We start from the raw sequence: 13,492 nt of genomic DNA, 5'->3' as shown, positions 1-13,492 counted from the left end.
ACAACCTAGACTCATCGTTGCAGACATGTATAAATGGTTTCGTACCACGTCATCAGTGATCCTGCTTTGTCAATGCGGAGAGTGTGCAATCTTTCTACACAACACTCCCCAGCATAATAGACCAACCAGAGTATGCAGAGACAAATGTTCTCGATTTTTGAGTATGTACAAGAAAGAAGTGAATGCACCAGGCTATGCTACCAGCGCTACAAATGCACCACATCACTGCTATCCAGTGACAGCCTCAACATCCACCAATTCAACCTCCGAGTATATCCGTGTTATTGGTGAAGCCGCTTAGCAAGAGGCGAGGGGCTCCTTGTAGATGCAAGCGTCGGAAGGACCGGTGGAGACGGACTCGGGCTCGCTGCCAGAGGCAACACCCTTGAACTCCTCGCAGATGGTCTTGACGGAGCTGGCGCAGTTGCTGTCGTCGATGGTGGCAGAATCACCGAAGTTGGGGTTGATGCCAGCAAGGAGCTTGCCGTTGGAGGCCTTGACGTTCTTCATGATGACATGGCGCTCAGCGGACTGCTTGCAGTTGCCGCAGGACCTGTACAGCTTGCCGAAGTTGTCGACGGTGAAGCCGTCAATAGTGACGGTACCAGCGCCGTTCTGCTGGATGACCTTGTCTTCGGCTCCGGTAGCGCCACCGCCAATGACTAAAGTATGTCAGCACAGCTCAGAGCAGATGTGTTCGGGAAGTTCTTACCAGTCGCGTCACCGTCCTTCTTGAGGGAAAGAGCATCCTCGCAGACAGCAACCCACCAGACGTTCTCAATGGTGCAGCTGCCCTCGCAGTGGACTCCCTCGATCTGGTCCTCGCCTGAAAGATGTTAGTGAATGGATTGTATGTTCAGCGACCGATTGACATACCAATGATGGCGTTCTTGAGCGTAGCACCATCCTTGAGGATGAAGACGGCATCGGAGTCGCCACCCTCAGCCTGACCAGTGCAGGAGACGCCACGACCGTAGGTCTTGAGGCCACCGTCAAAGACACCAGTGATCTCCTGGGCCTCCTTGAGAGTCTCAGTGCCCTTGGAGGCTGGGATAGGAAGGCTAGCACGCTTGGACATGCTGAAGAAGTTCATGGGAGCGGACTTGGCTGGGCCGGCCGAGACGGCAACGGCGAAAGCGATGATGGAAGCAGCGACGGAGGCCTTCATGTTGATGGTTGGAATAGTTGGGGCTGAAAAAGCTGGATAGTTGTTGAATGAAGAGAGTGACGTTGGGTTCGACTAGCGAATGTGATGCTTCAAGCAAAAGATTGTGAAAAGATTGGAAAGATGAAGGACTGTGAAGAACTGTTGGCTCGATGTTGAGTGCTGTCTTCTGGGTGCGTCTTCCACTCCCTCTTATACAATCCGCAGACCCCCATACCCGACGTCTTCTCGATGCCTGCCGACGGGTGAACCACGGAAACATGCACCATGCAAGTCTGGCGAGATCGCAAATAGAGTGAACCCACATGGTCCCATCCAGCCTCGTGGATGCATGAAACTATGGTTTGCCACCAAGATGGGAGAGACGAGGGTCGATCCCCATGCCGTCGGACATTTCTTGGTCTTGGTCTTGGCGATTATGCTCATTTGTTCGAAACACGACACACTGGGGTAGTCCTAGGCTTCGCCTATCGTGATCCTCGCGGTTTGTGCCTGTTTCGCCTTATTGTGCCAAGAAAGAAGCGTTTCAAAGAGTGGACTTGAATTTCCTCCAATCGCGAAGTCAGTCCAGAAGTGTGAGTGCGCCTAGCATTGAGAGTTGTGTACGCTAATCGTGTTCTATAGCATGTCAAAGTGTTTAACATTTTTTGACATCCAAGAAGGTTGCGGTTACATCTGTCAAGTCGGTAGAGCTTCTTCGTACTACCAAAGCATATAGCAGTGAATCTCACCAGACGCCATGTCTCTAACGTACATTGAGATTAGTAATTGGAGCACAAGATAGCACGACTTGCAGACTTGTTTTTTCTCCACTCCAGACGTATCCTGGCGCGACAGCATGGTGTTTGAGTGGTGGAAACAACGATTCAGTGTCACTACTTGAGTACAAGGAGCAAGAGCGCTTCTGGTTGCGATCAACGTCGTCACCTGTTTAGTGTATTAGTTCTATGAGTATGCATGAGTGTGACGGAGTCGGTGACATCGAGCCGCCTAACAATGCGCGCGCTTTTGGGCGTTGTTCCTGCCGTCAAAACGCGATTTCGCTCCACACGTAGGCCCGGGCGTAATTTCAATCAGGTAAAGCGGAGATTTAGTAGCGCAGCTGAGGCACCGGCCAGGAGGATAGTGGAGAGAAGGATGCGGGTGTGTCGTAAGCCGATTGCTTGGCGTGCAAACCAAGGGGCGGGAAAGCTTGTGTATGCGACTTTGACAACAAGGCTGTAGTGCAACCCACTGACTCGAAGGGTCCACACCACCTCGTCGACAACGACTCTAGAGATGAGGACGCGTATCTCTTCTGTTCTCGAACAGGCTCTGGACTGTACAGCGAACGTCGATAGCCTGAGAGACACGACCCGCCCGGCGCAACAACGTCAGGAGGCAAACAGCACACCGAAATGAGAGGGCATGCATGAATCAATCCTTTGACATTGTTGAGGCGGAATCTTGGGCGCGACGCTGAGCGGGCAAGACTTTTTCCCCAGTGGTGAAACGGACCAGCCCCGACATGCCGCCTCTCAAACACGATATGCTATCGGTGGCCTTCCTGACACCGCCATCAACGGCACGAAGAATGTTTGCGCGCTCTGCCATCTCGAGAACACCATTTCCATAGAACAAATACATGCGACTATCTAATCATCGGACGTAATTAATCCTCCGTCGAGCATTGACGGTGTACTGCACGATGGGCAAGCCACAAGTTACTGGATGAGATCACATAGTGGTACGTGAGAGGATCTGTGGCAGCAAAAACGTGGCTCGGGCCGTGGCTGTGGAGGCGTAGGTGGCGTGCGCCCCGCTTTAATAGAGTCTAATCGTGGCTTTATTCTGACCGTTGCAAAAGCCGTTGACATCTCTCCAGATTATGCACGCCTATCTACGACCGTTGGCAGTGCATAGAAAAAAGAAATCGAAGTTTGGCACCTTCTGGTGGATACTTCAAGGACTCTAGAACACCTGATGATGTCATTGTCATACTACTTACCGAGATGAAGCGCCGAAGTCGATTGGCACGGCGCAATACCTAAGACTTCCAAGGTTGGTCGCATGCTGTGGAATTTAGCAGACTGAGTGGTATCGACAACTGTTTTTCACACAGAAATGATTGCCATACTATTTCGGCTGCGGTCATGCAACTCGCGCGATCTGGTGGCTACCTCTCCTGGAATAGGAGGAAAACTTTGCAAAGTTATCGTTCCGGCAGGTGTGTCACGCACACTCGCTTGACTATACTCAGCACTTTTAGCTGAACTACCGCCGTTGAAGTTAACACAATGTCACTATATATGACCATGTCTGCGACGTCGAGCACACGAACAGACATATCGTTGTCAACCAGCTACTACACTTCGTCTTCTCCCCCGATCCACCTGCTCGGCAGACTTGTGCTCGGCCATGCAGAACAAACCCCGTAGAGATCTTCGTAGATCCCTTAGAGGCCAAATGCACGGCTGCCGCGATACTCTGTAGATTTTCGGTGGGTTATTCGTGGCGGAGGACTGCAGTCGACGTCCACGCAGATCCGAGATGCTTTAGAATAAGGCAACTCGATGGGTCATGAGCTTTGTGCGAACTAACTCAAAGTACTATAAGGGCCTCTTGGCTACGCTGCAGAAGGAAGGTTTCGACTGAACCAAGATCCAGGTAAGGCAATGAGACGACTTCAACGTACAATCATTAACCCGATTTAGTCTAATCATGCATACATTGCGATTCGCGCAGTCATAAGTACCCTTCACGAGACAATACAGTCAGATGGCGTATGCCTACCTACGGTGGCAGCGGCTTACATACAATCGTTGATTCACTATTCGGCCAAGCACCAGTGAAATACGATCTACGTCGTTGAACGCATACCGGATAAACCCATACGGTTGGATGACTTAAATGATGACGATGATGGGATTAGGTTATATCTAGATAGACACATCAGAAATGTGTAGAGAGAGGCTCATCATTATATTGAAAATCTTCAAGGATCGGAACGGTTTTGCTAGCCGATGCCACCAGTTCACTTGGGCAATCCAGGAAATCTATTCTGATGGACTTCTGATTGTAAATGCAAACACTCGTAAGGGTATGTGGTGCTGTACCTTGGCTACCATGTACCAAGCCGCCGCTCTCGTCTTTGATTCTCGCCCCCACTCATAAACCCTCAAACCTCCATCTGTCTTTCTTAGCCCGCGCTTATATATTGAAAATTTGATTGCAGCCACTTTGAGATGGACTTTGGCAGTCGTTCTAACCCCGGTTGAACCTAAGGGTTAAACTCACTCTCCAACACGCCTCCACAAACCCCCGTAAGACAAACGACAAGCGCGTTGTAGTAAACACTTCCTGTACTAGCGCAATTCTCATACAGATCCCCGCCCGCGTAGTAACAGTTTCCAATCGCCGCATTGGGGCTTGTAACCGTATCGATTAGGACACCATAGTCGCCCGTATAGTCCGCGTTGTTCACCTCGGCACCGCAGTCTCCAGAAAACGAACCCGCGGACTTGACGATGCGCATAGTGGAGGGGCACCCTGGCACTTCTAGGTCGCAGAAGTCATTGTTGGTCCAGTCCTTCCATTCGTCGACGCTAGCGTCCGCCGAAGTGCCTGCGTCGCAGAAGTCGGAGGTTGTGAAGCCGGAATCTTGGCCGGGGATATCTGTGGGAAAGAGGTGGTTAGTGACGATGGCTCCAAGTGGTAAGACGGACTTCCGTGTTGTTGTGTGTTGGGCCGGTGATAGCGATCAGACTTACTTGTACTAATCCACGTCCCTGTCACTCCTAGCTGTCCTGGTGTCTGAAAAGTACCACCAAGCTGTTGACCAGAGTATTTTCCAATGACAAAGTCTGCGACGGTAGATGCAGGCAAAAGACCCAAGATGGGAAGTACCGCGAGCTGTGAAGTCCTTATCTTAGGAGTAGCAGGAGCTGGACAAGGAGCAAATATTCCGATAGTGCGTTTAATACTGAGAGTGACAAGTCTGAGTGGGAGGCTGTCGCTGATGCGGATGTCCCTATATCTTTCGGATTACCGTGACCTACTTATATGTTTGTTCCCTCTCTCTAGCCTCACCCACTCCCTCTATCAAAGCTCGTCGCGATCGATCAACTGCTCCATGATTGCTATCAGTAATTCTATAATGGCGTTAGCACAAGCATACCAAGACCAACGGTTCCTTCATCCAGGATCCGAAGGATGCACTTGATTCCATTTACATCAGTCCCGCGTGTAGGTTGTGGGTACATTGTATGCCGAAGTCCGTGATCAACGCTTTGTTTTGCAAGAAAAGCTACGCAAACACCAGAAGACCTTGCTTTCGGCGCCGAAGCAGTCAGCCTTACGGCTATGTCCTCCAATGCTCTACCTAGTTGTTGAGGGTGAAGATTGAACGCCTAAGACGGATATCTCCGCGTCGTGGAGAACATTCAGTTGCACAATACGAGACTGGAGGCCTGGAGACGTGGAGAAACGTGGTACGCCTGAGTCTGCCTCGCCGACGTCCTGGAGTGTCACTAAACATATCTGAGAATGCTGTGCCAAGTGAAGGGATTCGTAAGTCTGAGTGACGCTCTGCATTGATAGTGGAGAAGAAGTGACCAACGGATCATCGCTTATACCATGTCCATGTGTCTGGGATCTTTATCAAATTACGTTTGATGAAAGTGTCGAAGAAACAGTTAGGCTCAAAAAGCACAATATAGGAGATAAACAACACATCCTTCCATAAGTGATATTATCATGTTTTATAGCGATACTAGAGTAGATGAATATGGGATTAGACTTTTTTCCCCATTGCCACACGCGGTGGCCAACTACTTCTCGGTCATAGTCGGTTATTAACCCTCATTTGTGGCGTTCACGAGTAAGTGTTCTCAAGCTTAGCGTCCTAGCGGCCCAATGTTGTTAGCACCGCCAGCCCTCCTTGATGACGTTGCTCCAAGCGAAAAGTTGCCCAAGCCTCGCGGACCAAGACCACTGGCAACAGGCTGTCTGGGGACAGGCGAGTTGTGGTATGAGGAATCGATATCTTGGCTCAAATATGGGGGCTGACGTGAACCACCAAGGACCGGAAGTTGACTTCTATGGGCTTGTGAAGGCGTCCCGACTGGAGCAGAATCTTCACTTCGTTAGCGTGTAATGCTCTCAAGGTAGCCATACCCCTGGGGTCTTTCGATGCAACTCGAGGGGGGTCAACTCACGACCAATATTGTTCCTGCCACCTAGAACCCGTCTTTGCAATGATGGATTCAATGGGGCCCCGATGTGGATACTACTCTGCTGAAGCCGTCCACTATTCTCAGAACTCCTGCTGAAATCCCTGTTGTGCATCCTGCCGCCGCCAACTTGGTGGGACATGTTCATCTGACTATAGTTGGCCGTTCCCGTCCGTGTGCCGGGAAGACGGTCAATGAAACGATCTCCTCGAGCATTCTGGAGCGTATGCGCGGCTTCGTTACCAGCGGCCCGGGCTACGTGGGTCAAGTTGACCTGCCCTTTCAGTGCTTGGTAGTGATTCTGGACTCGTTGATGCGCTATGGTCTTTTCTTTATAAGCTTTCGCAAGTTCAAAGTTCTTGGTTTCGAGAGCCTCTTGTTCGGCTTGCATAGCTGCACAACTGTAAGTACGAGGTGTGTAGATAGGGTGAGGGCGTGATGTACCCTGCATCTTGTCCTGCAATGCCTTGATCTGCGCATTTGCATCATGGATGAGCTGATCCATCTGTTGGCTGAGCGTATCGTACTTGTCAGTCAAGCCCTTCGCGAGATGCTCTTGATATATGATTTCTTGTGATGTCTGATAGCTATGGAAAGCCAAAGCGCGGCTCGCACATTCCATGATGATCGTCGGACTCAGGCCACTGAGTACTGACGTCTTGTAGTCTTCCGATGGGCTGAGGCCTGCAACGACTACGTCGTCAGGGTTGTGCAGCGATGCGTTACATGCTGGACAAGTTCGATGCGCATTCGTAGACCTCGACAGCCCAGTAGTATCCGCGCAATCGCTGCAGAAGACATGACTGTTTGCAGTCGTCAGCGGCCGAAGGGCTAGAAGCAGGTGAGGTGGACAAACCTGCAAGTGGTGACTACGGCACGCTCGTGCAACCGCTTTCGACACTTCAGGTCGTTGCACCGGAGAACGAACTCCATGGCGAACTGACGGTGTGAGGTGTAGGAAGCTTCGAGTTTGGACGGTGGAGAAAGCACGATGTTGACGCGGTAACACGTGGACGGCTCACTGAGGCAAGAGCAACCCAACCCAGTATGAAGTTTGTCCATTCCATATCCTAGAAATGTGGTATCTCGCTGTGCATGCAATAAACAAGCAGAAAGTGTGACGATGGGCCACCTTTGCTCCCGCAATGGGGACTACCGGTCATCCTTGTCAGGCTTCCGCCGTTGTCTTGTACTCTTCTTGCCAGCCACAGCTGTATCATCTTCCTCTTCGTCCCGGCCCTTGGCAAGATCCTGTTCGAGACCCCACTCTTCATTGTCATACCAGTCCTCGCCATCGCTCATTTCTCCTACATGTGCTTCCGCTTTGGACCATTTATAAACATCTTGCCGCATGCGGTCGGCTTGCAATAGACCTTGATACAGATCTGAGGTTATGCGTGCAACCTCCTCCTGCTTTTGTACATAAGCCATGAGAAGCATGCGCGTTTCCTCGGCCTCGCTGGGTGGGAGACCAAAGTCGCGATCCGGCAGTGAGTCTGAGGGGTGTATAAAGTGAGGATGTATTGCGCCAACACCGCTCAAAGGGGAATGAGGTGGGGAAGGGGTGGAGGCTGCCGCCTGAGCTCGTCTTCGAGTCGTCATCCGATGCGCCGTCTGTTGCGACGCGGTATCAGACGCATCGTCGGGTGTTCCTTCTCCGTTCTCTTGCGCTTGCTCTGCGTCCCCAATGTGGGTTCCGTTTGTTACAGGATGTGCGCCATTGACCTTCTCGCCGTTGGTCTCGGTCTCTCGGCTAGTGCCATTTGGCTGACCTGCATCCTCCATGTCTACGTCATGGGGACTTTCCGAGGTATCCTGCATTTCAGCATCATGAGTTTGCTGTTGCTGCTCTTCTTCTTCCGCGTGTCCGTTTGCGCCATCGATCCACGACTCTTGGAAGGGCGCTCTGCCCATAGCCGACAGAGCATCTGGCGCAAATGTAGAGTCGCCCTGAAGCTTTACGAACAAAGTCTTTGCCCGCGCGTTGGTGACGTGCTCTTTTCGCGAGAGAGCGCCGGCTTCGTTCGCGAGTTCCGTGAGGTGTCGAGAGGAGTATGCCACGCTCAGGGCAGGATGGTTGGGTAGGTCGGCGGCAGAGGTGAGCGGCGCAAGAAGACTCTCCAGCTGTATGTTACCATATGGATTCTCTTCGACAGGCTCCACGTCCTCCTCGTCCTCGTATTCGTCGTCGACTTCGACAATATCGCCGTCCGGATCGTATCGCGGAGGGTTGCGCTGCAAGATAGACCTGTGGTAGCCGGCATGCTCAATGCGCTAGGAGGCGTCAGTCTACGATGGGCGCCCACGTAGCATAGCTCGAAACGCACCTTCTTGTAGGGTCGCGGGTCAGATAGGAAGTCTGGGTCGCTAGCGCGCGCATAATGGACTTTGCGCCTCAAATCCTGCTTGTTGCTACTGAAAGGCGTCTCGGAATCTTCTGTGTCAGCTGCGCCGTGTTAGCTGAGCACTGTGTGGAGGTACATGCAGCCCTACAATCGTCTTTTTTCAGCATCTTCCTCTTCATGCTGAAGATGGTATCCAGTATCTGCTGCTGTTGGCCCGCCATGGCGTCGACGGCGTCTGGCCAGCGCGAGCGGAAAGTGGGTGGAGAGACCAAGTGTGGATATATGCGCGTCCAGCTAGTACAACAGCGTGTCGCGCGGCTGGGGGTATTTTCGGGGTAAGAAGACGCGTGAAGACAAGGCCGGACTGCTAGAGTATGGATGTGAAGTGTTGGAGAGCTCGTGCCTGTGTGGAGGAATCGTTCGGCGGAGAGAACATCCATGACAGGGTTCAGGCTAGCGTCATCCCTCCCGCGATTAGCACACCTAGGCATGTGTCGACGGCCCATGACATAGACCCGCCAGCAGTCTTGACAGTGTCTTCACATCCCACAAACACGTCTACTTCCGCCAATTCGAGACGACTTGTGCCAAATCTTGCACCCGGCTTTGCTGTCTTGCGTGCGACGAGCAAATCCCATTCCGCACCACCTCCGCCGCCCTCCCCCACTGTAGCTGCCACTGTCCCCATGGAGCGATAACTTGCGCGCGCGTAGAGATATGGACGCATACCCATCCGACTTTGTAGTCCATAACCTACCCTTTATTGTCCTCTCGGGCCTAGCGACTAGCAAAGAAGTCGACCCCCCTCCATCGGTCCAACATGTGCTTCCTGGTCGAGCTGTCACAAGCATCAGCTCAGATATCCCGCCCGTAGATGGCGACCGCGCAAATGAGCTACTCCAAGAGTTCTTGAGCGCCGACGGCACCAGCGCGCCCTGGAATGCGCGCGACTTCAGCCGTCGAGGCATCACACATGGCTTCAGAATACGGAGTGTAGGAAGGGTACAGGCGCCTGCGAACATGCCACGGGAAGGAGCCATGGGCTGATGTTTGCTAGAACTTCCAACTGCCACCGAAAAAGGCAGATGCGCCCTCAAACTCCGAAACAACTCCTCCAGGCAGCCCCACAATCGCAGCCGCGACATCGTGGGTCCTGCATTCGCCCATATCACCCCTCTCCCCAGCATCTCCCTCCTTCCCCGACGGTGTAATCGCTCCTGCCTGGGTCGCAAAGCACCAGCACTACGTACCCTCCGTATTCATCTCCTTCTTCAACTTCACCACTGATCCCATCACAAACAGCCTGCACGATAATCAGCTGAAGACGGACATCAACAAGATCAAGGGTCAGATACAAAAGTCGGACTATCGCACAAGATACGTCGTCGTGTTACTGAGTGATAAGACCATCATCGAGGCGCCAGATATCGAGGATCGATTGGCCGTGATACGGCGGGCTACTGGCCTGGATCCAAAAAATTCGCTCTTCTTCTTGCCTCCAAGAACATCGCGTGTCGAACTCCAAGCCTTCGTTACATCCATTCTGGCCATACTGCAACCCGTTTGCGTCGAATACTACCGAGACCTTACCAAGCATGCGCGAAGGAAGAAGGGACGAGGCACGATCCCTCCACCAACAGCTCCACCTACACGCGGAACATCACAAACGCTGTCATATCCCGGGTGGGGTGTTCGTTATGACTTCAAGCTGGGTATACTGGCCGAATTCCGCCAGGAGATGGATGCTGCGCAGCGGCACTACAGTACTGCTTTGGAAGCCTTGTTCGGTGCCGAAGGCTTGTTTGAAACCACGGCGAGTTGGTCTCCACGGTGGGATGAGATCCGCTTGTTAGCAGATGTCATCGCACTGCGACACATTCGGTGCCAGCTATGGAACAATTTCCCTACCTCCGCTGTCCAGTCATGGTTGAGATACAAGTACAGACTACAAGACGTGCTCGATCGCCGGGGCAAGGGTAGTAATAACTACGGTTGGCAAGCCTGGGAGTCTACATGGGCCCAAGCCATGGCTGAGATTGTTAGGCGAACAGAATTGCCGATCTTCAAGATAAGGGATCCTTCGTCAGATCCAGATCCCTTGATAGACTTCCCGGGTGCGTTGTACTCTCAGCCCGAGAAACAGTTTCCAGTGGGAGAAAGACTGCCGCCATGGGAATTGCTACATCATGCTGGATATTGGCATAAGATTGCCAGTGATCATGCAAAGAAGCGTTACATTCTTGCCAGGGAGATGCCAGAAGAGGACCGAACGCCGCCGGGAATGTCGCCTGCTGCTAAAGTTTCCGCTCGGAACCAGATATACGATCACTATCTCGTACCGCATCCGCATGAAGAGTACCCGGTCCCAGGTATTGGTAATGGATTTGAGCATTGGAAAGACATCTCAGCCAAGCTGAACGACGCGATCGCCGAGTTCAAGGCTCGGGGACAGCATCGGAAGGTAGACCAGATGCAACTTGAGGTGGCTCGGACACTGCTACACGTAAGGAAATTTGACGATGCCTTGAAAGTACTACGACCACTCTGGGAGACGATGGCTTGGCGAAAAGAAGGTTGGTGGAGCCTAGCCTCAGAAGTAGTATGGGCCCTACATGAATGTGCGCTGCGAACACAAGACCGAGAAACATATGTTGCAACGGAATGGGAACTTTACAGTCAAAGTTGGTATTCTTCTGCTCTCTGTATAACATCACTGACTAACATCAACCAGCAATTCCTGGCAAGACAAAATACAAATACGATTTGATGACATGTCTGGACGTATTCTCAGACGCAGCAGCTGACAAGGTGAGCGTGAGTCTGAATGCCAAAGACCACATATCTCCCTGTAAGTACGGAACTCTTGTCAGAATGACGCAACACTGATATGGCAGTGTCAACAAGCTTTGCTTTTGCCGAAGCAGAGGGTAATGTGGGTGAACCACTACGCTCACAGCTCGCAATGACCTCGAATGCTCGACCAGGTTCTGCTCCAGTCACCTTGTCGTTCATACAATACCAGTTCAACGGAGGCTTGGCTGAGGTCCGGCTGACTCATGATGCCGATGGAAATTCTTCCGGGAGTGCCTCAACAATGTACTCTTGCACGTTAGAGGAAACCCATTCCGCTACTGGAAAACCACGTTGGGCTGGAACAGCTGACCTGACGCTCCACCCTGGGCAGACAAAGGTGTACAGCTTCCCACTTGTCCTCCGTGAGTCGGGAGATGTCGATATTGCGGCATGCGTCTTCGGTGTAACCACAGAAAAGTTTGAACTTGCTTGTTCAGACACGGACCCGGAAACTCCAACTCGTCCCATGTGGTGGATCAAGTCAGATGCCAAAATCAAGTCAAGATCGCTGAAACATGGATCTGGCATGTCTGTTCACATACTACCCAAACCGCCCAAGATGGAGATCAATTTGCCGGACGTTCGCAATCAGTACTACACAGATGAGTCAGTAACGTTGGCAATAGAGATTCTGAACCAAGAAGAGGAAGACACTGAGGCTGTTCTCGAGGTGCGACTACTGGGCCGGTCCAAAGATACTCTGAGTTATACATGGCTCGAGCGTCCAGCAGAGTCACCAATGAAGGAGGTTCCGCCTGCGCTCGACGGGTCTACGGATGTGGATCTTCCAGGGCATGTAGTGGGAAAACTAGCCCAAGGAGCAAGAACAACGGAGAGGATTCGCTTCACTGCACCTGCGGATCCAGCAGACTATGCCTTGGAAGTCAAAGTGCTATATCATGTCCTCAGCGACCGCGATATACCCATCTCCAAGATCATGGTCGCAGATCTCGTATTCAACGCTCCCTTCGAAGCAAGTTATGATCTAAACGCACGTGTACACCCTGATCCATGGCCCAGCTATTTCGAGCTACAAGAAGCAGAAAGCAACGTCAACCCTGAGTCGCCTGATGCATTTGGTATAGCACAGAAATGGGGTCTACGAGCGAAAGTCGCGTCCTTTGCCGACGAACAGCTTGTTGTCAGCGACCTAGCGGTCGAAGTACACAGCATCCACGGCGGCGCAACCTGCGACGTGACAAAGGAATTTAATATCGAAGAAACAGCCATGGAACCCCAGATCCTCAGCGAATGGGGCTTCAGCCTGGATATCCGAAAAAATAATCTAGAAGAACGTCGTTCGACCGCTCTTGACACCACTCTCAACATCACATGGAAACGCACTTCCGATCCACTTGCCTCCCCAGTCACGTCCTCGTTGCCTATTCCACGCATCCAAATCCCGTCTTCTGAACCTCGTGTCCTCGCTTCTTCCCACCTCTCACCCACGATCCTCTCACTCATCCACCTCGACTATGTGCTCGAGAATCCGACTATGCACTTCCTCACCTTTGAACTTGCCATGGAAGCTAGCGAGGACTTTGGCTTTAGCGGACCTAAACTACGGACTTTGCATCTGTTGCCTATGAGTCGACAGACTGTGCGATACAATTTACTGTCGAATGTGGAGGGCGATTGGATTACCCCGAACCTAAAGGTCACGGACCGTTACTTTAACAAGACGTTGAAGGTGCAGGGAACGGAAGGGATGAGGTTAGATAAGAAGGGGGTGGGGATTTGGGTGCCTGAGGATGGATGGAAGGGAGAAGAGGGAGGAAAGGTAGAGTAAGTAGTACAAGGCACTGGTGTGAGAGGAGTAGGACACGTGGACGAGTAAAGTGAAAGTAGCTTGGAGGTGTAGAAATCATGCTTTCTTCTATACGCAGGCAATGCCAGTCAAACTCATGATAAACAGGCTC

At 52.0% G+C, this 13,492-nt stretch overlaps 4 protein-coding genes across 4 annotated transcripts; 1 reads left to right on the top strand and 3 right to left on the bottom strand.

Moving 5' to 3' along the window:
- Positions 1–297: 297 nt before the first annotated feature.
- J4E82_007138 (uncharacterized protein) lies at positions 298–1,168 on the bottom strand (the record flags this gene model as incomplete). Its single annotated transcript, XM_051733387.1, has 3 exons — positions 298–662; positions 713–826; positions 877–1,168. 3 exons carry the CDS (start codon positions 1,166–1,168, stop codon positions 298–300), a joined length of 771 nt encoding a protein of 256 aa, XP_051586847.1.
- A 3,256-nt stretch (positions 1,169–4,424) lies between these two features.
- On the bottom strand, positions 4,425–5,406 carry J4E82_007137 (uncharacterized protein; the record flags this gene model as incomplete). Its single annotated transcript, XM_051733386.1, has 3 exons — positions 4,425–4,819; positions 4,915–5,088; positions 5,322–5,406. The coding sequence occupies 3 exons, from the start codon at positions 5,404–5,406 to the stop codon at positions 4,425–4,427; spliced, it is 654 nt and encodes a 217-aa protein (XP_051586846.1).
- Positions 5,407–6,039: 633 nt separating this feature from the next.
- Positions 6,040–8,899, bottom strand: J4E82_007136 (uncharacterized protein; the record flags this gene model as incomplete). Its single annotated transcript, XM_051733385.1, has 6 exons — positions 6,040–6,278; positions 6,361–6,768; positions 6,820–7,052; positions 7,529–8,649; positions 8,703–8,821; positions 8,869–8,899. The coding sequence occupies 6 exons, from the start codon at positions 8,897–8,899 to the stop codon at positions 6,040–6,042; spliced, it is 2,151 nt and encodes a 716-aa protein (XP_051586845.1).
- Positions 8,900–9,437: 538 nt separating this feature from the next.
- J4E82_007135 (uncharacterized protein) lies at positions 9,438–13,362 on the top strand (the record flags this gene model as incomplete). The annotated part of the gene is made up of 4 exons (XM_051733384.1): positions 9,438–9,722; positions 9,778–11,401; positions 11,452–11,568; positions 11,615–13,362. 4 exons carry the CDS (start codon positions 9,438–9,440, stop codon positions 13,360–13,362), a joined length of 3,774 nt encoding a protein of 1,257 aa, XP_051586844.1.
- Positions 13,363–13,492: the final 130 nt, after the last annotated feature.

Source organism: Alternaria postmessia (assembly GCF_024291825.1).
Source record: "Alternaria postmessia strain BMP 2775 chromosome Unknown scaffold_46, whole genome shotgun sequence".
Taxonomy (NCBI): Eukaryota; Fungi; Ascomycota; class Dothideomycetes; order Pleosporales; family Pleosporaceae; genus Alternaria; species Alternaria postmessia.
The sequence above is the reverse complement of the archived record's forward strand: the minus strand, read 5'-3'. Positions and strand labels throughout refer to the sequence as shown.